This window comes from Galeopterus variegatus, unplaced genomic scaffold, assembly GCF_000696425.1.
Source record: "Galeopterus variegatus unplaced genomic scaffold, G_variegatus-3.0.2 Scaffold4872, whole genome shotgun sequence".
NCBI lineage: Eukaryota > Metazoa > Chordata > Mammalia > Dermoptera > Cynocephalidae > Galeopterus > Galeopterus variegatus.
In genome coordinates, this window is record NW_007730983.1 from 87,868 (window position 1) to 113,989 (window position 26,122).

Sequence of the window (26,122 nt, forward strand, 5' to 3'; positions counted from 1 at the left end):
CGCCGCCGCGCTTCCCAAGCGGCGCACTATCCAGTGCGCCACCGGGCCGGCCCCTAAATTAAATCATTTTTTAAAATGAAATCTGCATTAGATTTCATTGTGTGAATGTTCCATGGTTTATTGAACTGTTCTTCACTTCAAGGACATTTTATTTATAGTTTGTTTTTACCAAAAAAAAAAAAAAAAAGTTCTGCAAAAAATATCTATATCTTGGCACACTTGCATGACTATATCTCTAGGATAAATTCATAGCTATAAGACTTACACAACGTTGCCAGATTTCACTCCAAAGTCGTGCCTGTTTTTACTCCCAGCAACAGTGTTTGAAAATGTTCCTTTCCCCACACTCCTGGAAATACTAAGTATTATCAATATGTAAGAGTGTTTTAAGTAGATTAAAAGCTTTCTGTTCTCTTTTAATGTCAGAATTAAATAGATCTGACTTATTTTCCCTTTTGGATTACCAACAAACAGTATTTCGGACATACTGGAGTGACGGGTGGCGAAAACCATAAAGCTTAAAACATGTTCAGACTATAGTAGGTGGTACAGTTTTTTGTTTATTTATTGGAAATTAGTTGTTTTCTGCTATTTTTTTCCTATTGATATTTATTTATTTTCCCCTTTATTTTTAAAGGGTTATTGTTTTTCTCCTTGAAGTTGAAATTTGTCAGTGTTGTATAGAAAATAATTTATCTTCACCCCCCAACCCCCAGTGATTTGAAATGATACGGATCAATAACATTCAACAGTTTTGGGTTTTTTTGGGGGTTTTGTTTTGGTGGCTGCTGGTGTACAGGGATTGAATTCTGGACCTTGGTGTTATCAGGATGGCGTACTAACCAAGGTTTTGTTTGTTTTTTAAGGGAGACACCACCAAATAATTCTTGGCCTAATTGTAATTCCCATTTGGAGATAACAATTCCAAAGGACTTGAAACTAAAAGAAACAGAAAAAGCTGATGAAAAACAGTTGATCATAGTAAGTATAGAACTTGACCTTTTTTCTGAAGCATCCTATTTATGCAAGGTGTTAAAGAATAAATTCATCCCTTTTTTCCAGAGAGCCTTTTTGTCATCGTAAATCTTCATTATGGAAAATATTCCTGGTATTATTACAAATCCCCAATATAAATAGAGTCCATTCTTAACAAATAATAATAATTCAGTTTCCATATATTTTTATTTTATTTATCACATATTTTGACTCTTTATTTCACATCTGTTCACTGTCTTAGATATGTCATTTGATCACCATCTTCTTTCAGTAGTTGATTTAAATATTAAAATAAGATGGAGCTTAATACATAATTTTTTTCAAATTTCTTTTTTTAATTTTAAAAATTTTTATTTTTTTTCATTGTACATGTTTATGAGATACAATTTGTTGTTTCAATACATGCATATATTGGATAATGATCCAGTTAGAATAGTTAGCATATGTATTACCTAAGCATTTATCATTTCATTATGGTTACAACATTTAAGATCCTCTTTTCTGGCTCTCTTGAAATATACATTACAATATTATTAGTTATTGTCACCCTAGAGCACCAGAACTTATTCTTCCTATCTAACTAATTTTGTACCAATCTACCAACATTTATCTGCCCACCCCTCACCTCCTTTCCCTGCTTCTAGTAACCACTATTTTACTCTCTCTCTCTCTCTCTCCCTTTTTTTCTTTTTAATTTATTTTTCTTAGTTGACCCATGATAATTGCATATATTTATGAAGTACAGTATGATAGTTGGGTATATATATTCATACTGTGTGCAGTGATCTTATGAGGGCACTTAGTATATCCGTCACCTCAAACATATGTTGCCTCTTTGTGTTGGGAACATTCAACATAATATACATCATAATTTTTAAATTACATTTTACACAAAGATAAACCATAGTTAATTTGAAATAGAACATAAGTACTCTATAGTTTGGTGGCAAGGTGGAAATGAGGGAGGTATTCTCATTGGTTAAACTAATTTGAATGAGTGAAGACAATATAAAAAAAAAAAAGAAAGGAACCCAAAATAATAAGGACATTAATTTAGTTCTAGTCAACATAATCAATAGGAAGTTTTGAGACTGGATGATGGATTCTAACTTTAGTATCAGAGAATAACTTTGTAAGAGTTGTCTGGAAATTTTTCAGAAGGAATAATGAGAGGAAAACTTATTTTTATCATATTTTGTAGTATTTCTATTGTCAAGTCAGTGTGATAATGAATCAAGATTAAACAAATAGAATCTAAAGCTGTACTGGAAACAACAAAGTGTACCTACCCCATAAACATATATAATGAATAAATAAAAAAATAAAAAATAAAGCTGTACTGTCCAGTATGGTAGCTACATATGGCTGTTGAACTCTTGAAATGTTTCTTATCAGAACTGAGATATGCTATAAATACAGAAGATACACACTGCATTTCAACGACTAATACAAAAAAAGAATGTAAAGTTTTGTGGCAACATGGATGAGTTTGCAGGATGTTAAGTAAATAAGCACGGCACAGAAAGAGAAATACCGCATGCTCTCACTCATATGGAAGCTAAGAAAGTTGATCTCATAGAAGTAAAGTAGAATAGTGGTTACTAGAGACAAGTTAAGGTGGTGGTGGGGGATATAAGGAGAGATTGGTTAATGGATACAAAATTACAGCTAGATAGGAGGAATAAGTTACTGTGTTCTGTAGTATTGTAGGGTGACTATAATTAACAACAATTTATTACATATTTTCAAATAGCTAGAAGAGGATTTTGAGTGGTCCCCCCAAAAATAAATGATAAATGTTTGAGGTGGTGAATGTACTAATCATCCTCATTTTTTTTTTTTCTCTTTTGTGACCGGTAAGGGGATCGCAACCCTTGGCTTGGTGTCGCCCACACTGCGCTCAGCCAGTGAGCACACCTGCCATCCCTGTAGAGGATCCGAACCCGCAGTGGGAGCCCCACTACGCTCCCAGCGCTGCACTCTCCCGAGTGAGCCACGGGGTCGGCCCTAATCATCCTTATTTTATCATTTCACATTGTATACATGTATCAAAATATCACACAGTACCTCATAATTATGTACAGTTATGTGTCAATTAAAAACAAAGGAAAAAAAAAAAGTAAAGGGGCCGGCCCATGGCTCACTTGGGAGACTGTGGTGCTGGTAACACAAAGGCCAAGGGTTTGGATCCCTATATGGGTGTGGCCGGTTGGCTCACTTGGGAGAGCATGGTGTTGACAACACCAAGTCAAGGGTTAAGATCCCCTTACCAGTCATCTTTTTTTTTAAAGTAAAGTATTTTACTAATAGTTTTAAAAATATTGAATACATGTTGAAATTGTATTTGGGATATATTTTGTTAAATAAAATGTTATCAAAGTTAGTTTCACCTGTTCTTTCTGCATTCTTTAATATGGCTATTAGAAAATGTAAAATTACATTTGTGGATCACATTTCTGTTGGATAGTGCTGGTCAAGAATCAATGATGATGATAAAAATAATGATGTCAGCTAATACTTTTTGAACGTACACATGTGTGGTCCACTCATATTAACTAATTTAAGCTTTATAGGAAAAGTATGAGACAGGTACTATGTTATCTCCCATTTGTCAGTGAGGAAACTGAGGCAGAAATGCTTTCTCATTCCTATGAAAACTGCCTGCTCGGAGGGAGATTTGTATATCCATGCTCACTGTTCACAGTAGCCAAATGATGGAAGCAAGCTAGGTGTCCATTGATGGATGAATGGATAAACAAAATATGGTGTACATACAGTGGAGGGAGATTTGTATATCCATGCTCACTGTTCACAATAGCCAAATGACGGAAGCAAGCTAGGTGTCCATTGATGGATGAATGGATAAACAAAATATGGTGTACATACAGTGGAATATTATTCAGCCTTAAAAAGGAAGGAAATTCTGATTCATGTTACAACATGGATGAAACTTTAGGGCACTATGCTAAGTGATATGACAGATAGTGTATGATTCTACTTACATGAGATACTAAATTAGTCAGATTCTCAGACAGAAAGTAGAATGGTGGTTGCTGGGGAAGAGGGAAGAATGGGAAGTTGTTATTGGGTATAGAGTTTCTGTTTTGCAAAATGGAGAGAGTTCTGGAGTAGCACGAAACATGAATGTACTTAACATTACTGAATTATACACTTAAAAATGGCTAAGATGGTAGAATTTATGTTATGTATATTTTACCACAGTTACAAGATTTTGTTTTTTTTAAAAAGCTTGAAGTAAATTTTGGGTGACATTTTGTCATTACTTTGAATCCTTTAGGATTTCCTTTTAGTTTTGTACACAATCTTTTATTTGCCATTTGATTTCTCTTTGCTATTTGACCCCAGTTCTAGTTACACTGTTATCTTAGATCCCGTTCTTTTCAGTAATTAGTTCAGTTAAGATTTGCACAATTATAGACGAGAAAGAATAAAGGGATTATATTTTTTTAGTTTATTATTCTTTTTTGGGGGTGGGGGCGAAAACCAAAGGAACATTGTTTATTTACATAAAAAATGTTAAGATAGCTATATAAGTTTTAAACATAATTTATATATTAATTTTTCACAAAATTTTAAAGATAGCTTAGTTTATTATTAAAGTAGATCATATTGCTGAAATTTTCTTGTTGAATAAGGACAAGAATAGAAAACACTTTGAAACAGTTACATACTGTTTTATGGCTCAAGTGTGAATTAGTGGAGTATAGATGATGGTAGTTAGTCTTTCATGCTTATTTAATATAAAGCTAAGAGACAAAAATTAATTTTACCTTTTCTTAAGAGACTCTGGTAACATCAAAATATTCTTTTTAGTATCTACAAACTATCTAAAAGAAAACTATAAAAGAGAACAGACTTTTGAGACATTAAAAAGTTGAGTCTATTTCCTGTAGACTAGCAGTATAATTATTGCAAATATAAAATATATATTTAGTTTTCATTTTTAGAATATTTGCTATTTAGGATTTTAGGACTAAGTTTGTGGTGTTATATATATTTCTCAGTTTCTTTAAATTGTCATATGCTGTGGAACAAGTGAGCAGGTTATCAAAATAGAAATGCCTCTTAAAATGAATAAAATTAAATGTAGATTTCAAAGATTAACATCTTAATTTTTGTAATCAATATTGAATGTTATTCATTATAGTTTAAACAGTTCTTACTTTATGTTCACGTTATAGCCTTAGAGGCTGATGTTCCGGAATAATTCTTTTGGGAAGAAAAAAAACTCATTTGTTTTTTATAAATAGGATGCGGGACAAAAAAGGTTTGGAGCAGTTTCCTGTAATGTTTGTGGAATGCTTTACACAGCTTCAAATCCAGAAGATGAAACACAGCATCTGCTTTTCCATAATCAGTTTATAAGTGCTGTAAAATATGTGGTAAGTGGAATTTGTGAATTCTGAAATGCAAAAATCAGATAATCATAATAAGATGAGTTGCCAGATTTAAGTCACTGAAAATTTAAATCATTTCTGGTTTTAAGAAACAATAATATATACAAAGCACATGCAGTACATATATTGGCTCATTTTAAAACAACCAAACATAAAAACCAGCTAATTTATTTTGGCTGGTTTATGTTGTGGGATTTTTAATTTAAATTATGTTTTTCTAAAGTAATTATTGTACCTCTTCTAAGAAGTAATACTACTTGATTTGAGTATGCTTTTAAAATTTTCCTTTGATTTTAATAATTATTTACTGTTGATGTACCTGTTAAAAATTCATATAGGTTGGCACAGCATTGTATTTGGGTATTGATAATGATATATATTATACCAAATAGGTGGTTTGAGAATTTCCTTTATCTTCTGTTTGCTATCATTAGAGTTTTTCTTTTTAAAACTAAAAAAGAAAAATTCTGGAAGTTTAAGACCTCGTTATTTGTAGTATACCAACAACAAAAAAATCCCACAAATTAAACGTTTTTTAGTATAAAAAAATTTTTTTTAAATGTAAATGCATATTTGGCATAATTGGTATTACTTAATATTTGTTTTTGGAAAAAGCAAGATATTTAGCACTTCTGAACCATTTCAGATATCTTGTGAAAGTAGTAATTTAATGTAATTTCTGTTTACCTCTATCTGAAATGGAATCTGTTTTTATTATTCTATACATGTTACCTTCAGTACTGTACACTCACATTAATAAGACCTCCAGGATATCTGAACTGAGATCACCAATTCATATCATATAGGCCTTTATACAGGCACCAGATATTGGGTTATTTAAAGGTCTTTATTGGCCTCAGTTAAATTCATATATTTACCTTTGGTTGAAGGGTTTGTGTTCATCGTTTCATTCATTTAGTTACCTACCCAGTGTAGGTAGGGTTTTCTTTTTTGGGTTTCCTGCTCTGGTCATCTTTTGTATTCCTTATTTCATCTACTTACTTCAACACGTACATTCCCTCCTACCACTTCACGAAATATAAGGTATGTGTACATAAAATATCTATAGCTAGACATTGATTTATCATTTGAAGTTCTTTTTAAATTCGGCTGTATTAATATCCTTGTGTCTTGAAAAGAACAATAGTTGTATTGGGTAGCTAAATTATAGAATACTTTTGGGACAAAAATATTTCATTTAATTTTATATACATGAACCTGATAGAGGTTAGTTCAAGCCATTTCTATTCAATTTACTTAATTCTGGTGGTCATTTAGTTTCTTAAAATTATAAGAAGATGAGAGTTAAAATGCTTAATTTTTCAATTTAAGGAGAATTCTTACTTTCTGAGAGGAATAGTAAAGAAATCAATCAGGAAACATCTGCTTTGCTCTTCCCAGGTACTAAGAGAAGTTGGTTTTTAGAAGAAGGTGGAGTCATCACCTTCTAAGCAAGTTTTAGTTCTCTTACAAAGCTGAAAAGCAATGTAGCAACCTAGAGAAAATTGATTTTTGCCCCAGCTGACCCCTCCTCCCACACCCTTTGATGGGACAGAGCTATAGGTTATTTTATTTATTTTTGAAATAAGCCCAAGAGAAGGAATTGAGTTTAGCTATTGGCTATTTTTTGCTAACATCAAGGTTATCCTTTTTGCTATTTTCAATTGTAGGCATACATAGACTCTAAAGTAGATACTCCTCCAGAACATTGTAGTGTTCTTTTACAGTGTATGAAGCAAGGATAAAAGCATACCTATCTTAAAAAGATGTTCTGCTGTGATCATAGCTCTAGATTTTGGGTTGTGATATTTAAATATTTATCGGGCACCTCATATTGTGCCTTGCATAGACACATTAAGCACTAGTATTTGACAAAACATCTAATTTTATTTAATGCCAATTTTATCTGTTATATTTGTTTCTTGGTAAGAAGCACTTAGAAAAGAAGTCATTTGGTGCTCTGGCTTTATTTAATTTTAAGTGGGCAAAGTTCAGGAACTGGAAATAAAGTTTTGTTCTAGTTAAAACTATTTAAAAATAGAATATATTAGAAACAATGAGTTTTACTTTATAAATCAAACATTCTTTTGAAAATAATTACCTTTTCCTTAGGGTAGGCTTTTCCCCTAAACAGATTAATTATCTTATGACTATTAGAAATGGCTAAAGTCCTGTTTTCAAAAGTTTAGGATAATTAAATTATAGAGTCATAGTAGAAATTGACGCTCACAGAGCTTGTTTTTGGTTGACCTAAATATTTGTGTTTTCTTTTCCTTATTTCTTATGTGCTCATTGATTCAGTGTAGGGCAGAGTAGGTGGGTACGTCCTTTTCTTTTCCTTCATTTTACCCTAATCTGCCTCATTGACACCATTTGGGGAAATGAATTTTATCTGACTTATTAGAAACTATTTAGGAAGGAGTCTCTTAATCCTTCATGGGGAGACTGGACTCTGATTTAGTCCTAGGAACTACTTCAGTTTCCTCCATGAACTAAAGTACTGTTTCCTAAAGATGTGAAGAGAAAGCAGGAAGAGTTCTCCTCTAGTGCATTGAGCCACATGGGTAGGCCAGGAACTATCAAGAAGGAACTCAGCTGTATTTTGAGCTTTCAGTAATGCAGAAGAGGAATAATGTTTGGCTTCTTTGCAGAAAAACTCCTTACTTAATCCTTCTTTTCCTTTATCATTCTTACCTCCTTTGAATTAATTCACATCTGACTGAATGCTATATGGAGGGCTCTACTTTCAGGGCTATATGATATACTCTTGCCTTTAAGTTTAGGAATAAAGTCTGAAAGAAATGAAAAGTTAACAATAAAAGATTTAAGTAACTATTAAAGCACTAAATCAATATTAAATATTTAATTAAATAAATCATAAATTAGCTTTGCAATTTAAAAGTGATCATTACTTTGGTAGAGCGGTGAGTGATCAAAAGAGGAGTTTGTTTTCATAGGTGGGTGTGGGGATCCCATGGGCACCCTACAGGAGACACTCCCTAGCAATATGGCGCCCTTTTGGGTTCTTCTCCGCTTTAAGCGATCCCTCCGGCGCCAGAATCCAACCTGTCACAAATCGGGACACACACCCCGGTCCAATCCTGTCCAATCAGCTACCGCCCTGTCCACTTCCTACCCAGTCCCAGAACGTGGCTCTCTATAAATAGACGCGCAGTCTTTAAATAAATGGAACTTCTCTGGTGAACCATCAGACCGGGTATCGCTGCCTTTCTTTCAGTGGGGAAGAGTTAAGATAGGATTTTAAAAAATCATCGGTGATTGATAACATAGTACAACTAAAGCATGAGAAAGCTTAACATCTTTGTGGGGAATAATTAGTAGATCTTTTTGATAGAATCAGGATTTTGGTGGGTATGGAGACTAGAAAATTACAATCAGTCAGATACACATGAACAAAATTTTTATTTAGGGAAACCATGCTTCACCTTTCATTTCTTTTATGTGAAATTTGAGTACGTATTAATTTGCTTCTGTATACTTTTTCTGTCTTCCTTTTGAAGATGATTAGGAAAAAGAGAAAAAGGTATTAGAAAAAGAGAAGTGAATTGTAGAGCGGGAATAGAGATTTAAAGTCTTTAAATGGGAAGGCAATCTGAAGCAAATTAGCCTTGGCCTTTAGAACTGTACTGTCATCACTGGGGTGTACGCAACAGGTATATTTGTAGGAGGGTCTCAAAGCCAGGTTTGAGTTTCATTGAGTTTCCCTGCTTAAAGCAAAGGTCTTATGTTGAGAATTGAGAAGTAGTCTTTAGAAACAGGAATAGGAATAAAGATTATCAAACTTTCTATGTCTCAAGCTTCCAAGTTTCTGTTTTTCTATTCCCTGACCCTGATTTTTAATTTTTCTACTTCATTTTGTCTTACAGATCTAGAACATTGTAGTGAATAAATATAGGATGGGAATTGCACTCTCAAATCTTAGAAAGTAATTTTGCTTTGGGATGGAGGCCCATATAGTGGAGGAAAAATGCCTTCAGTATGAATGTTATAAGGAGCACATTTTTTGTTTTTAAAAAGAGTTCACAAACTCTGGGGTGGGGGTAGAGAGGAAGAACCTATAGTTTACCTAGTCGCAAAATCAAATTTCTCCAACCTATTCTTTCTCTAACTTTCTCTATTCCAGAAATGGTACTATCATCTACTCATTTCCTCAAGCTGAAGACTTCAGAATAATCTTTGTTTTCTTTTTACTGTACTCGTTATACTCCATCCTTTAGAAAATCTCACCTTCAGAATAGATCCCAAGTCCTCCCAATTTTGTCATTTCTACCACTGCCACTCCAAAGCAGGCTGTATCATTTCTTCCCTGGACCACCTGTGCAGTGCTTTCCTGACTGGTTTCCTAGCTTCCATTTTTGTTTCCCTACAGTCTATTCTCCATGGTGTCCACAGAAGTCTTTCAAAAACAAATCAGATTGCAACATTCCTCTATTTAAAATTTTCCAGTGAATTCCTATCACATAGAATGAAATCCAGGGTACTTACTATGACATCAAGGCCTCACATATTCTAGTTTCTCTAAACTCATCTCCTTACACTCTTACCCTTACTTGATGTACTCTGCTGATATAGCTCTTTTTGTTCTTAAAACACTCCAAGCATATTCTACTTTTAGTGTATTTTTATTTATTACTTTACCTTTTTCTGGAGTATTTTTCTTTCAGATCTTCACACACTGGCTCTTTTCATTTTGGTCTTAACAATATGTCACGCTTTCAGAGATGCCCTCCCTGACCACCCAGTACTAAATAGCTGCCCCACCTGCATCTTTATTAGTTTTATTTTTTTTTTTAGCTCTTATAATGCTCTGAAAGTTGGTTGTGTTTGTGCCCTACTAGAATAACAGCTTTGTCAAAGCAGAGTCCTTTGATAGTCTTTCATACTAAAGAGTGTCTGCCAATGATTAATAGGGGCTCAACAAATATATTGAATTAAAGAACAAACTTTGTTCTGCCGCTGAACAAGAGTGGTGAGTCTGAGTTATCCCCTGGAGAAATGAAATTAAACCAGAAGATTCTCTAGGCTTTGGCAACTCTTGTATTTGTTGATTTTAAATCGCTGGGAATAGATGGTATAAATATCTTATGGGGTACAGGGATTCAATTGTGTGTATTGACACAATTTAGGCAAAATAAAATGGGGGGGTGTTGGTCATTAGATACAAAATTGTAGAGAGGAAGAATAAGATCTAGTGTTTTGTAGCAATATAGGGAGACTACAGTCAACAACAAAATTCTGTGTCTTTGAATAGCTATTGGAGATGATGTTGAATGTTCCCAGCACAAAGAGGTGACAGATGTTTGAGGTAATGGATATATTAAGTGCCCTAATATGATTATTGCACACAGTATGAATGTACCCAGATATCATATTGTACCTCATAAATATATACAATTATCATGGGTTAATTAAGAAAAATAAATTTGAAAGAAAAAAAAGAGTAGAATAGTGATTACTAGAGGCAGGGAAAAAGGGGTCGGGGGGAGAAAGGTTGGTAGACTGGTACAAAGTTATAAAGTTACAGTTAGATAGGAAGAATAAGTTCTGGTGCTCTAGGGTGACAACAACTAATAATATCGTAGTGTATATTCTGGGATAGCCAGAAAGGAGGATCTTGAATATTATAACCACAAAGAAATGATAAATGTTTAGATGATAGATATGCTATTTTGATTGGATCATGAGAAATACATGCATGTATTGAAACAATAAACTGTACCCCATAAACATGTACAATGAAAAAAATAAAGTCTACTAAAAACAGTTATTAATAATGTAGTTCAAAATATGTATAACAGTCCAAATTTGAATTTATTGTGGCAATTAGAGGTTTATTAACTAGGTTTGCACACAGAATTATATTTGACTGAATTTAGTTGCTAAAGGGCATTGATCTTCATTTGGAAAAATAATCAAAGTAACTTAACCCTTTTTCTTATTAAGATGTAAGAAGTTATTATAAATATTCTTATACCAGGAGTTTTTCTTCAGTTTGTATTTATATATGAAAATAATCCTTCTATCACAGGGTGTGTATCTTTCAGAATTTCAATTTCTCTGCCAAAATTCTTTTCACACAATTTGTCCATCTTTTCCTTTAAAATCTTTAACATACTTATAAATTGCAATTTTTTTTTCCTTTTTGTCTTTTTTACTGACTGGCAACGGGATCGCAACCCTTGGTGTCGCGCCCGCACCGGGGACCGGCAACGGGATCGCAACCCTCAGTGTTGCGCCCGCACCGTGCTCAGCCAGTGAGCGGGAACCGGTCTCCACATGGGATCCGAACCCTCAGCGGGAGCGCCGCCGCGCTCCCAAGCGGCGCACTCTCCCGTGCGCCACCGGGCCGGCCCATAAATAGCAATTTTAACGTTATTTTCTGCTGATTCATCTCTGGACCTGTTTCTGTGGACTTTTTTCCTCTCAATCTTGGGTCATAATTTCCTGTTTCTGTGCATGGTTTCATTAGGTTTTGTTTTGGTTTTTTTAAATAGACTTTTAGATTCACAACAAAATTGAGCAGGAAGTAGAGAGTTCTCATATACTCTCTTACTCCACACATGCGTAACCTCCCCCACTAGCAACATCCATCACCAGAGGGGTACATTTGTTAACAGTTGATAAACCTACATTGACACATCATTATCACCCAGAGTCCATAGTTTATAATAGGGTTCACTCTTGGCTACATTCTAGGTTTTGACAAATGTATAGTGACAAGTATCCACCATTATGGTATCATACAGAGTAGTTTCACTGCCCTAAAAATCTGTGCTCTGCTTATTCATTTTTCCCTCCCTGCTTAACTCCTAGCAACCACTGTTCTTTTTACTGTCTCTGTAGTTTTACCTTTTCCAGAATGTCATGTAGTTGGAATCATACAGAATGTAGCCATTTCAGATTGGCTTCTTTCACTCAGTAATATGCATTTAAAGATCCCTCATTTCGGGGCCGGCCCGGTGGCGCACTGCTGCAGTGCGCCGCTTGGGAGTGCGGTGGTGCTCCCGCCGAGGGTTTGGATCCCACATACAGACCGGTTCCTGCTCACTGGCTGAGCGAGGTGTGGGAGCAACACCGAGGGTTGCGATCCGTTGCCGGACACGAAAAAAAAAAGACAAAAAGGAAGAAAAAAAAAAAAAAGATCCCTCATTTCTTTTCATGTGCTGCATAGTATTTCACCGTTTAGATGCACCACAGTTTATCCATTCACCTACTGAAGGATATCTTGGTTGCTTCCACATTTTGGCAGTTATGAATAAAGCTGCTATAAACATCTGTGTACAGGTTTTTGTGTGGACATAAGTTTTTAGCTCCTTTGGGTGTAAATACCAACAAGAGTGGTTGCTGGAATTATGGAATAATTCCTCCCGTTTGACTTTTCATTAGGTCTGACCCAAGTATGTCTTAGGAGAAATATTATTTCTATAGTAATAGATTTAGGTGATGTAATTACAATAGAAGTTCATTTAGCTGACACAATTGGGAGAATTGGGTCAGTTAATACCCAACAGTAAGCAACTTTTTAGTTGATGTAAGTGAGGACTCATCAGCCTACCCAACTAACAGTGGCTTAAATCATAAGCATATTTGTTTTCTTGACAGGAAGCCTGGAGGTGTATAGTCTTCAGGTTGGTTCATCCAACAGTTCAATAATGTCATCATGAATCCTATCTATTTCTCATTCAGCACTCTGCTGTCCTTAGTGTGTTGACTTTTCTGCTTCCCAGTTGTCATGTCATGGTCCTTAAAGTAGACTTCCATGTTCAGATTCAAAGCAGAAATGTTGGTTTGGGTGGGTACTCTTTTAGAAAGGGTCCTTTCTTCAAGTGGCTTTTTCCTTTTATGAGTGAAGGACAGCATTTTCCCAGAAGCCCACTTGCAAAATTCCCTTTCTCTCATTCGCCAGAAGTGGGCTTGGTAGCCACCCTTACCTGCAGAGGAAACTGGGAAAGCAAGAGTCTGGCAAAAAGAAACAAGACAATGATTGATTTATGGCAGTGATTCTCAAGGTTGGGGAATGGGGCATTTGTTACATAACTTACATTAAGGGAATTAGGAAGTATGTGGAGAGTATTGTAGACATTTAGTGGGCAGAGGCCAGGGGTGCTAAACATTTCATGCAATGCATGTGAAAATATATATATATTTTCAGCAACATGTGTAGTGTGTACAATATAATTTAGTTCATAGAACTGAATCGACCCCAGTTACTGCTAAACTATAAAGCCCTCTATGACAATCTTCGTTATTGTTCTTTTGAACTGTTAACAATATAATATCTTTTTTGCAATACAAAGAAGGTAGTGTGCATATACACATATACATACACACACATTCATATACATAGACACACATTCATATACGTACATATACATGTCAGGATGCTTGAGGAATGGAAAATAACTGTTGAAAAATAGACATTTTTCTCTAAATTGTGAGTTCCTTCAAAGTAATTTTTTAAAATCATATTTCATTGTCATTTGGTCTTTAATTATGAAAAGGCATTATTGAAAAACTTTTATTATATATTATCATTGTATTACCTGCAAGAAGAATCTTTAAATACTTCTCTTTTAACATGTTCTTTTTTAAGGGCATTTGTTCTTCAAACCTCCATTGTGGAGAAAATTTTCTTTTTTTTTTTTTTTCCTTTTTGTCTTTTTCCGTGTCCGGCAATGGATCGCAACCCTCAGTGTCGCCCCCGTACCGGACCGGGACCGGCAACGGGATCGCAACCCTCGGTGTTGCTCCTGCGCCTCGCTCAGCCAGTGAGCGGGAACTGGTCTGTATGTGGGATCCGAACCCTCGGCGGGAGCGCCACCACGCTCCCAAGCGGTGCACTATAGCAGTGCGCCACCGGGCCGGCCGAAAATTTTCTTTTCATATTCCTTTTCTTTTTTTTTTTTTTAAAAAGATGACCGGTAAGGGGATCTTAACCCTTGACTTGGTGAAAATTTTCTTTTCATATTCCTTTTCTTTTTTTTTTTTAAAAAAGATGACCGGTAAGGGGATCTTAACCCTTGACTTGGTGTTGTCAGCACCACGCTCAGCCAGTGAGCGAACCGGCTAACCAGCCATCCCTATATGGGATCCGAACCCAGGGCCTTGGTGTTATCAGCACCGCACTCTCCCGAGTGAGCCATGGGCCAGCCCTTCATATTCCTTTTCTTAAGAAGATTTTAATTTAGGTAATTTAATTTAGGTGACCTTCAAATTTTGATTCATCAACTCAAGTCTTTTTTAAATGTATAAAAGCAATGTGTATACTTGTAAGTGAAAATTTAACCAGTATTGTAAGGTGTAAAATAAAAAATCAAAGCCTCTTTTTCTACTACCCTATCTCTAGTCCCATTCTCCAGGGCTTAAGCACTTTTGTCTGTTTCAGTGTTCCCAACATAACTAAATAAATCAAGCTATATATGTATAGCATATGTATCTCAAGCTATATGTAAGTGTGTGTTAAGTGCAAAGTATTTTTTCCTCCCAGTTTTTATTAGTTACATTTTTATGTTTAGTTCTTTTGGTTACCTTTAATATTTATAAATGACATTTGACTCCTCATTGCTTGAACTCTCCCCTATCTCCCTTCCAGTTTCTATAAGCTATAATTAACTGTTGTAAGTGTTCTATATGTATTAACTTATTTAACTTGCTGTAACCCAGTGAAGTAGTTTTCATTCCTCTTTTATGGAGTGTGACACTAACACACAGAAAGGTTAAATTCTTGGTTTCATAATAGAGGCTTTGGTCACTCGAGCATGCTCCAGTCTTTCAAAAGTAAATATTTATTGGATTCTTAATTTGCCTCAGCACTGTGTTGGGTGCTTGAGATATAGTGGTATGTCAAACTAAGTCTTAGTCCTTTTGGAGCTTATGGTCTCTATAGTATGTCTCATTTCTAGATCTTGATGGTCCAGTCATCCTAAAGCTGCAGATCCCAACATCTTTATCAATCCTGGATCAAAGAGAATTGGTCCTAATATATAGGATTTACCAAAACGGATAGTTTTACTGGAGGAGTAAAGTTTTTAGGAAGTTTCAGCTTCAATTCATTCATTTAAATATTGTAGAAGAGTGTTCCTAAAAATCTGAAATGCTCTAAGACCTGAAATTTTTTAAGCATCAATATTACGCTCAAAGGAAATACTCATTGGAGCATTTTGGATTTCAGATTTTCATATGAGGGATGCTCAACACTCCCCCCCCCACACACACACCCAGAGTAATGAACTCTCATGTGTCTGTCACCCACCTTCAACAATTATCAATTCATGGACAGTCGTCTTTCATTCAACCTTCTCAGTTATTTTGAAGTAAACCCAGGCCTAACATTATCATTTTAGTAGGTATTTCTAAATGATGATGATTACTCTTTTTCTAAACATAAAGATGCTTTAAAGAATATAAGCACACCTTTAAAGAACAAACTAATTCTTTAATATTAAATATTCCATGGGATTCAGAGCTTCCCAAATATCTCATAATTCTCTATGCTGTTTATTCGTTTGAATTAAGGTTCATAAATTTTATTGTTTGGTATATCTCTTAAGTCTCTTTTAATCTAAAGGTTCTCCCCCTTTCTCTTTTCCTTGCAATATTTGTTGATGATTTACTTAAAGATAATCATCAGTTTTATTTCTTCGGGTATTCTTTCAAATGTGTTTTCTCATTCAACCTTTTATGAAAGTGATTAGTATAAACTTTTAAAATGGGGGTAAAATTACAATTAAATGCTTAAGATCTTAAGTGTTTGGTTGATGAATTTTGACAGTTGTATACATCAGTGTGTTGATCACCCAGTGTATTTTGTTTTTAGTTCGGATCTTTTTTTGATGGGAAAAGAGGAGAAATTTCTTTTTCTTGGAACTCTAAAGTTTAGAGTAACTACAACATCAAGGAGAAAAGAATAATCATTACTTGCTATTAGAAATATAAATTTGGAATATAAAACTTTGTTTTTTAGCAGCCAGATAGGTGAATTTAGAAAATCTAAGTTTTGGAAAATACTGCCTGCTAGAAGGGTATGTGTAACATGTTACAGCTAAAGGTGAGAACTGTAAATGCACTGCATTGGAATTTATATCTTTACCAAAGGTTGTGGCTATCTGATTATTCCTCTAGATTGCATGCATCCTTCCCTGCATCCTCCATCTCTTAGTTTCAAGCAGCTGATGGAGTTCATCTTCTCTAAATTTCTTTAAAGTCAGGAGGTCATGGGGTTGTTGAGACCAGCAAAGCATTAACTGCAGTTGAGGCATATAAATGTCTTGAGTATGCTATTTGACAGACATTAGCCAAGTTGGTTCTTTCATGTTTGCTTGTCCATAATTTGAATTTGTTATATTTAAATTTGGGGATCTTTTATTGATTGGCTGTATTTTGTTAGACTAGTGCATTGATCTTAGTTTGATACCAGTAGGAAGGAAAAATGGAAGTTACTAAGAGTTACTGAGTGGCTTCTCTTTGCGAGCAGTCATCTTAAATACAACCTTCTTAACTACCAAGTGATGGAGGTGATGACGGCCATTTCATAGATTGCTTAGATTGGGAAACAGAATCAGAGTTCTAGTGATTTTTTCCAAGGCCATAAATCTAGTAACTACCAGGAGCAAGCATCTAAATCCTGAATGTTTACTCCCGAACTATTAAAACGTTTTCACTAAGGGCCGAGCCTGTGGCGTACTCAGGATGCGGCGCTGGGAGCGCGGTGGCGCTCCCGCTGCGGGTTCGGATCCTATATAGGGATGACCAGTGCTCTCACAGCGCTCACTGGCTGAGCGCGGTGCAGCTGGTCTCAAAAAGGACAAAAAAAAAAAAGTTTTCACTAAAATATTCTGCCTTCATGAACATTAGAAACCTAAGTAATAGTAACTCTGCCTATCACAATTTATGCTTCTTAGATGTAAAGGCATTTATTTCGTATGAAAAAAAATATTTAAAACAATATCTATATCAGATTCAATTGTGACATAATTTTCTGCATGAACATGCAAGTCTCAAGTTGTTTCAAGGTAAAGTTTTGTACTAAAAAGTTAATAAAGCAAAATAATTTGTTTAATGCCTATGATGCAATATAATGACATTAGGCCAGTATTAGTGTTTTTAAAGACAATAGGAAAATTCTTTATGGAATTGTCTTCAGATAATTCAGTTCAGGAAGTATGGCTTTCTTAAAACTTGAGCTTACTCAAATTTCTAGTTCTTCATTGAATTTGTAGTTTGATTTTTTTTTTTTTTTTTTGTGACCGGTAAGGGGATCGTGACCCTAGGCTTGGTGTCGCCCGAAGTGCGCTCAGCCAGTGAGCGCACCTGCCATCCCAATATAGGATCTGAACCCGCGGCCTCGGCACTCCTAGCACTGCTGTGCTCCCAGCGCCGCACTCACCCGAGTGAGCCACAGGGTCGGCCCTAGTTTGATTTTTTTTAATTAAGTGGAAAGTCTCCATTTTCATTTTATGGAAAATAGGTTCATTTAAAAGCTTTTTCTAGGGCTGGCCCGGTGGCGCACTGCTACAGTGCGCCGCTTGGGAAGCACGGTGGCACTCCCGCCGAGGGTTCAGATCCCACATACAGACCGGCCGCTCACTGGCTGAGCGCGGTGCGGGAGCAACACCGAGGGTTGCGATCCCGTTGCCGGTCCCGGTCCGGTACGGGCGCGACACTGAGGGTTGCGATCTGTAGCCGGTCACGAAAAAAGACAAAAAGGAAAAAAAAAAAAAAAGCTTTTTCTAAAAGTCACATTAATATAAATTTGTTTTCAAAGAGATGATATCTTTTATGCCTTTTAAAAATTGTTTACCCCTATTTAGATCTGCATATGATGCAGATTTAGTTTTTTAATCACCTAAATTTTATTTTTTCTTTAGATGTTCTACTTTGTAAACAAATTTTGGATTTTAAATATTTTAATCTAAATTGTTACATATACCCAGCTTGTTACTAGAATTCTTGTCTCTAAGATTCTGCTTCCCCCCAAAAAACCCATTCAAGATTAAGAAAACCAACTGCTTCTTAGACTTGTCATGATATATATATATATATATATATTTTTTTTATATATATATAAATAGTTGCCTTTTTCTTGGTTTCATTGAGCTTTTGTGTTCTTACAAGAAACAGATATCAGGAAAAAAGATGATGGTTTTCTCTAACAGAAGTACGAATTGTTTCTACAAAGGCCTTTTTACCTAAAGTTGGTTGGGTAAGACAAATGGAACAAATAGTTAAGCTCATTCCTTCTGCACTTATTTTGAACTTCAAAGCTCCTAGTTTTAACCTATGGTTCAGTCCCATCTTACTAGATTTAAGTGGCTTTTGTTTTGTTTTTTTTTTCATGCAGGTTCTGCTCATTAATCACCACGAGTGTGGATCTGAAGAAGAGTTTATTACCTCTCTTTTTTTGAGTATGTTTAACTTCAGATACACACAACGTAGCCTCTCCTTCCCTATTAGATTCTTAGAAGGTAGTTATATTTTTTATAGTCTCCTTCTTGTGGCTTTGGTAGTTGTGATCAATAAGAATAAAAACTATTCCTTTCATACTGGGCTACTGCATGCAAATCAGTTCATTTAAAACCTCCTGGAGGTCTTTGGCATGCCAGACATAAAACTATGAGTGTTTGTTTGTGGAGGTAACCATGTTCCAAAGAAATCTAAGAGCAAGAATCTGGGAGAATTACCCTTTAGGTTCTGGGAATCACTGACTTTAAGGGGCTTGCTTTTGATGTGTGATTTTGAAATTAATTTAAAATGGGAGATGATAAATTAGAAATATTTTTGTGGTACTAGATATACCTGAATGAGTAGTAGAGAGAAATTAGCTTGCATTGTAGCTACTGTATGCTTAACAAAATAGCTGATTTATCATGCCTTATTAGTTAAACATTAATGAGCATATATTTTTTCATGTTTGCAATTTTTAGACAAATTGATGTACCTTTCCTCTTGTATGAGGATATGATGAATAAAATATGATATATAAATTTTGTTCTTTTTTTATGTCTAGGGCTGGAAAAAGGAACGAATTCTGGCTGAATACCCTGATGGTAGGATTATAATGGTTCTTCCTGAAGACCCAAAGTATGCCCTGAAAAAGGTATATTTCTAGTGAAATTTCACATAGAATGAATAATTATTTTACAGTGAACTTTAAGAGTATAACACATTGCTGGCATAGTACATTTAAACACCAATTCTGAAGAAAAGAAACAAGCATTTAAAGAATATAACCCAATTGAAAAATTATGCCAAACTTTGTAGTGTGTCCAGAATATGTGAAATGAATTTTAAATGAATTGATTACTGTCCAGTATTACTAATAATTTGAGTGATAAAATAGAATGCCAAGTAAGTGATTTCAAGAAGTAGAATTAAAACTAAAAGTTGAGTCATAATAACTTAGAAAACTAAAATTAATAAAATGTGAAGTTTTACTCTAATAATAAATTTCTAAGTAAAAGCTTATCACAGCAGGGGATTTAGCAGTAGGTCATAATAAATCTGAAATTAAATGTGAAGTAATCATATAATATTTTTAAGAGAAAAAAAGATGTATCTGGACTTAGAAATACAATGTAGAAAGATAAAGAAAAGTTCCTCTTATCTAGTGTGAGCCAGGTCTTAGTCCAACTTAGAGTTCCATACTTTGAGGATTCAGAGAGTTTACTGTGTTGAGAAATGAACCAGAGAGAGAATGAAGTCTGGAGCCGTTTTGTCACAGGGGCACTTCAAAAAGTTCATGAAAAAATAGAATTAAAAGATGACAAGAGTCCATGAACTTTTTGAAGTACTCTGGTAGTGTATCTTAAAAGTCAGGAACCAAATAATATATTTATACTCAGTATGTTTTTCTTTAACCTCTGGATGCTTTTTCAGCAGAAGTACCTCATAACATAAGCAATGAGTCCAACTGTTTACCTGAAAAACTTGAATAATTACACTAGAATGTGTCCAGAATGTCTGTAAACACATGGAAAATAGTTTACTTAGGTTGACAGTTGGGCCTCTTTAGAAAATTTAGGAATACTTCACCTGAAAAGGAGGCTGACAGAAAACACTTAGCTACATTTTCAAATAATAGATGCATACATTCTATAATGTTAAAATATGTTTATCCTGCAGTTCCAAAATTTGTTTATCCTGTGCCTCTTTAGAAAATTTAGGAATACTTCACCTGAAAAGGAGGCTGACAGAAAACACTTAGCTACATTTTCAAATAATAGGTGCATACATTCTATAATGTTAAAATATGTTTATCCTGCAGTTCCAAAATTTGTTTATCCTGTGGTTCCTAACTTTTCAGATGCCCTGCACATCTGACTGGACAATCCCAGATATCCAAATACTCCCTTGTACTACCACTGCCTAACAGTATAGACAGTAGCATTTAGAATGACACATAAACATGCCCAACCTGTCTTGTATTTGAGACATTAATCTTTGCACCAAAATAAATACTGTTGAATTAAAGTTGGATCAGTGATTGACTACATGAAAATTAAATTATGGAATTTTGGAAATTCCAACTATATAATCATTTGGACACGCACAGTGGGAGCTTTACTACACTACTATATGTGGTAGCCAGATTTTTCTTACTAAGAATCCTCAGTAAATGTTAGTTTCCTCATTTTAGTTTCTCAGGGCAAAATCTTGGTAACCTACAATTCAGTATTTTACTAGTTAATAACCCCTAATAGGTTAAAAATTAAAATCTAGTGAATTGTGGGTCACTTGCCCTTAGGAACTGAATCAGGAGTTGTATTGTAGGATACTGTCTCAGGATTAGGAGGACTTGAGTTTTCATCACTGAATAGGGGATGTGCAGCATGGCATTCTGCATGCCAGAGGTAAGAGTGCTTAAGGCTCTTAGGGATTATTTGCATTTTAAAATTAGTAACACAAATGAATGTTTATTGCACTGAATATTTGCTGTATTTTTCACTGGGAAGGAACTAGTGTTCAAGTGACTGCAAAATTCTTACTTTGAGTGCTTATAAAATTTGACCTTGACTAGTTCTAGGAGGTAAACTGGAAGAAGCACAGTTTGATGCCATATTAACATTTTGGATTCAAATCCCTGCTCCTTGATTTACTAGATGTCTAATATCTGACATGGGAAAATAACTTAACTTTTGAATTTTATTTCTTCCATATGTAAAGTGAGGAGCCATAAATCTCCAAGAGATGTTGGATTTAAATGAGATAATATTTGTAAAATGCTTTGCATAATGTCTGGCCCATAAATGGTTGATAGGAAGTAACATAAGTTTCTTTCTTCTGTCCTCACTTCTATTTTACTGATGAGAGTACAAGTGCTGATTAAGGCTCGGGAAGAAAAGTGACTTGCCTAGCTAGGATTCCAGCGAAGTTCTCTCCAATTTGCAAGTCTGTGATGCTTCTAATTGGAAGCCTTAATGTTCTTATTAACCTATTGTAGGAGCTCTCACCCTTCTTGTTCCCTAGGCTGCTGGGCTTGGCATCACTTTCCAGTTCTGTCATTTTGCAAAGTGGTCCATAGGACTTAAAACCAGTTACTGATCAGTATAGTCAATCAAAAGAACTCTTTAGAAGATGTCCTGCTTGGAATGATGTACTGAACTTATTGAACTGAAATAGTATGGTGTTATATATAAAAATGCCTTTTCATTGTTAAAAAACATTACTGTGCTTTATTTGGCAGGTTGACGAGATTAGAGAGATGGTTGATAACGATTTAGGTTTCCAACAGGCTCCACTAATGTGCTATTCCAGAACTAAAACACTTCTCTTTATTTCTAATGACAAAAAAGTAGTTGGCTGCCTAATTGCAGAACATATCCAGTGGGTAAGTGGTTTTCAAAGAGTACTCATTAGTAGTTTGGTGTTGAGTGAGTTTACTGTGTAATCTTGAATAACATAATCCTAATAAATTTGTCTATATTTTGTATAAGGAAGAGTATGAATTTAAAAATTCCGTGTATGATTCTTTACCATAGTGAAGTTGTATCTTGTATGGGAATCAGTTTCTCCAGATAGATAAAAACTCTGTAGAATCAAAAGTACTGTTGAAGTTTCTTCAGTAAGTTTCCGTATTGAATATTAATATAATGTCTTTCTCAATTAGTCCCTCCAGCACTAGAATAAATCAAGGGTAGGCAAACTCTATAGCAGGCAAAAACCAGCTCGTTTTTATAACTAAAATTTTCTTGTAACAGCCATACCCATATGCTTGCACATTTGTTTATGACTGCTTTCATACTGCAAAGGCAGGGTTAAGTAGTTGCAATATAGTAGTTGCAATTTTAGGCTGCAGTGCCTAAAATACTTACTATCTGGGCATTTATAGAAGGTTTGCCCACCTCTAGAATAGATCACTTCTTTGACTAAGCTCTAGGTGAGTAGTTGGCATGTGGTTAGGAGCCAAATTGTACAAAAAACAAATGATAGAATCACAGTAAAGGATGTGTTCACATTATGAGTGTTATGTAGTAATTGAGACCAACCTAAGACAACAGAAGTTTCTGGTCTCCCTAATTATGCTCACTTTGAGGCATACTTTAATTCTGTTTTTTTTTTTTTTTTAGCTGAATTCTCCCTTATGAATTCAGTACATTGTATGTGTCTCTGTTCAGTTGGTATTTTTTAGCACAGTTATAGGTGCCTTCAAATGTATGCTTTACCATAAAACTTTCTAATAAAGTAAAAATCAAAACAAGTCTACATGAATTTATTTCTGTATGTTAAGCTACATGTTTAACAATTCAGCCTGAAATTGTGTAGTTCTTATGATTCTTGCTGTAATAACAAAATTGGTTTAAATAGTTGCTTTAAAATAACTCAGAATTTTGCCATACTGTGATTGAGTTAATTTTACTCAAATTAAATTGTTGTGTTTTTAAATTTCTATTCCACCTAATTCCAAAAATGACTTATAGCAGTGTTTAAACTAGAAGATAAATATATAATGTTTGTTTGGGTTGTTTTTGTTAAATATTAATAGTGTTGTCTTATTGCTTAAGTTTTATACCCTGTCCCATCAGAAGTCTGGTCATGTCTTTTTTGGCGATTAGACTGGTAGAGGAGATTTACATTTTTTAAAGTACTTTTTTTTTTTTTTTTAAAGAGATCTGGGTGTGGGGAAAGGGCCTTTCTAATTTCTTGATTTCTCTGCCATCCCTATTCCTAGTTTTTACACAGCTGTGAACCTTAGAACTATGGCAGCAACCACAGGAATAGTTATTATTGCTGATACCTTAACATGTACGTTTCCTGGTCCTTAGATTGCGGGAGGTGGAGAGAACTAACATTCAGTTCCAGTTATGGGCCTCTCACGATGGCAAAATGCCTTGTGTATATTGCCTTATTTAATCTCAAAATGAGACATGATAGATATGCCCAATTTATGAGTGAGGAACCCAAAGTTTATAGAAATTAAATGACTTCCTCTCATGGTTACATAACAAGTAAGTGAATTAGAACAGAATGTAGATACAGGTTAGTGTGTTTCCTAAAAGTGAGAATGGTCCCCATAGTTTGTTAAGAAGCCAGACAAATGTAGTGACCTCATCAACAAGATCAATACTAAATGATTGCTAATTAATAGTTTCACTTTAAAAATTTCCCCCAACTTTGACACCGGTAGGGCTACAGAGTTATAGAAGAAAAACTTCCAGTTATCAGATCAGAGGAAGAAAAAGTCAGATTTGAAAGGCAGAAAGCCTGGTGCTGCTCAACATTGCCAGAGCCTGCAATCTGTGGGATCAGTCGAATATGGGTATTCAGCATGATGCGTCGGAAGAAAATTGCTTCTCGCATGATTGAATGCCTAAGGTAACTTGAATGTAATACTTCAAATCATTTTTAGTAGGTTAGGATTTAAGCAGAGTTTTAGTATAAAGATTGACATTTAATTAATCATAAGTGTATAACCTTAATTTGTATTAATTATAAATTTTGCATGATTATCAGTGTATTGGATCTGTTAGTACTTTTTAAGTGAAGTTAATCTGAGGAGGAAGAAAGCACTGTAGGTTAAATATTATTAAACCATTTTGACTTATTTATTTGTAACTAATGGTGTTAGGTCAAAATAACCCACTTATTTCAAGCTGTGTTCGATGCTGGAGAATTTTAAACATAACTAAAGAAATGTAGAAAGTTTCTTGGGAGTTTAGCTTTTAGAGAAATTTGTCTGAATTTAAGAATATTATTTGTAAACTATGTTAGTCTCTTATTAGTTTTTCTTCTTTTTTTTTTTTTTCTGGTGGCTAGCTGGTACAGGGATTGAACCCTGGACCTTGCATTATCAGCACCACACTCTAACCAACTGAATTAAATGGCCAGCCCACCCAGGTTTTCTTCTTTTGTCACTTGATCGTTTATCAAAGATATCGAGGGGAGGGCCGGCCCAGTGGCGCACTGCTACAGTGCGCCGCTTGGGAGCGCGGTGGCGCTCCCATGGCCAGCCCACCCAGGTTTTCTTCTTTTGTCACTTGATCGTTTATCAAAGATATCGAGGGGAGGGCCGGCCCAGTGGTGCACTGCTACAGTGCGCCGCTTGGGAGCGCGGTGGCGCTCCCGCTGAGGGTTCGGATCCCACATACAGACCGGTTCCTGCTCACTGGCTGAGCGAGGTGTGGGAGCAACACTGAGGGTTGCGATCCCGTTGCCGGTCCCGGTCCGGTGCGGGCGCGACACTGAGGGTTGCGATCCGTTGCCGGACACGAAAAAAGACAAAAAGGAAAAAAAAAAAAAAAAGATATCGAGGGGAGACTCAGACAAAAATCGTATGTTTTGTTTTTTGTTCTGTAAAGCATCTTTGATAAAGGATTAATGGAAGTTAAAATTAATCATTCAAAAAAGGTTTTTAGGTCAGTCTATTTTTGTTTATTCATAGAATTCTTGTGTACTGTTGTTATCTGTGAATATAGCTTTCAAAATAATCTGTTGTTGTTCTAAGAATCTCAGCATCTTAATGTATATCTGATCTGTTCCCCTTATTTTATCAATTAGTAATGATCCAGAAGGGTTCAGATCTGTCCACCCTTTTTATGACAAGAGTCAGGTCTGTTTTTAGCTCTTCCAGAACTAATATGGAAAATTAACTGATCAAATCGTAGTCCTAACTGAGGGTTATTGCCTCTTCTTTAAATCTTGTGATACCTATAAGATGGTTCTAGTTTATTAAAAACAACAACAACAAAAAACAGTATAGTAGTGGTGTTTGTTCTTTGTAATAGTGAAATTGCCTATATAAGCTTGTTGAAACACAGTTTCTACTTTTTTCATTTACTATTTCTTCCTATATAGTATGTCTTCCTGTTATTAGAGTCCAGCATTCCTTGTTAAGGTTACAACATGAAGATTTTACTAGTAGGCAATATACTTTCTAAATGTTTTTTTAAAATTTTAATAATAGCTTTATTAAGGTATAATTATATGCCATAAAATTCATCTTTTTAAAGTTTATCGTTAAGTAGGTTTTAGTTTATTCAGAAGGCTATGCAACCACCACCACTATCTAATTTCAAGACACTTCCATCCCCTGCGCCACAAAAAAAACCATCCCCATTAGCAGTGAATCCCCATTTCCTCCTTGTCCCCAGTCCCAGCAATGACCAATTTTCTTTCCATCTCAGTGGATTCACCTATTCTGAATGTTGCATATAAATGGAATCCTACAACATAAAACCTTTTGTGACTGTTTT

The 26,122-nt window shown here is 35.1% G+C and overlaps 1 protein-coding gene across 1 annotated transcript in view; it reads left to right on the top strand.

Moving 5' to 3' along the window:
- The window catches only part of ESCO1 (establishment of sister chromatid cohesion N-acetyltransferase 1), a 37,924-nt gene that overhangs the window by 7,938 nt on the left and 3,864 nt on the right, over positions 1 to 26,122 (top strand). Inside the window, exons 3-7 of the mRNA XM_008588518.1 lie at positions 830 to 981; positions 5,268 to 5,399; positions 19,441 to 19,530; positions 22,117 to 22,260; positions 24,058 to 24,245. Coding sequence (XP_008586740.1) covers positions 830 to 981; positions 5,268 to 5,399; positions 19,441 to 19,530; positions 22,117 to 22,260; positions 24,058 to 24,245 — 706 coding nt within the window. The remainder of the gene's footprint in view (positions 1 to 829; positions 982 to 5,267; positions 5,400 to 19,440; positions 19,531 to 22,116; positions 22,261 to 24,057; positions 24,246 to 26,122) is intronic.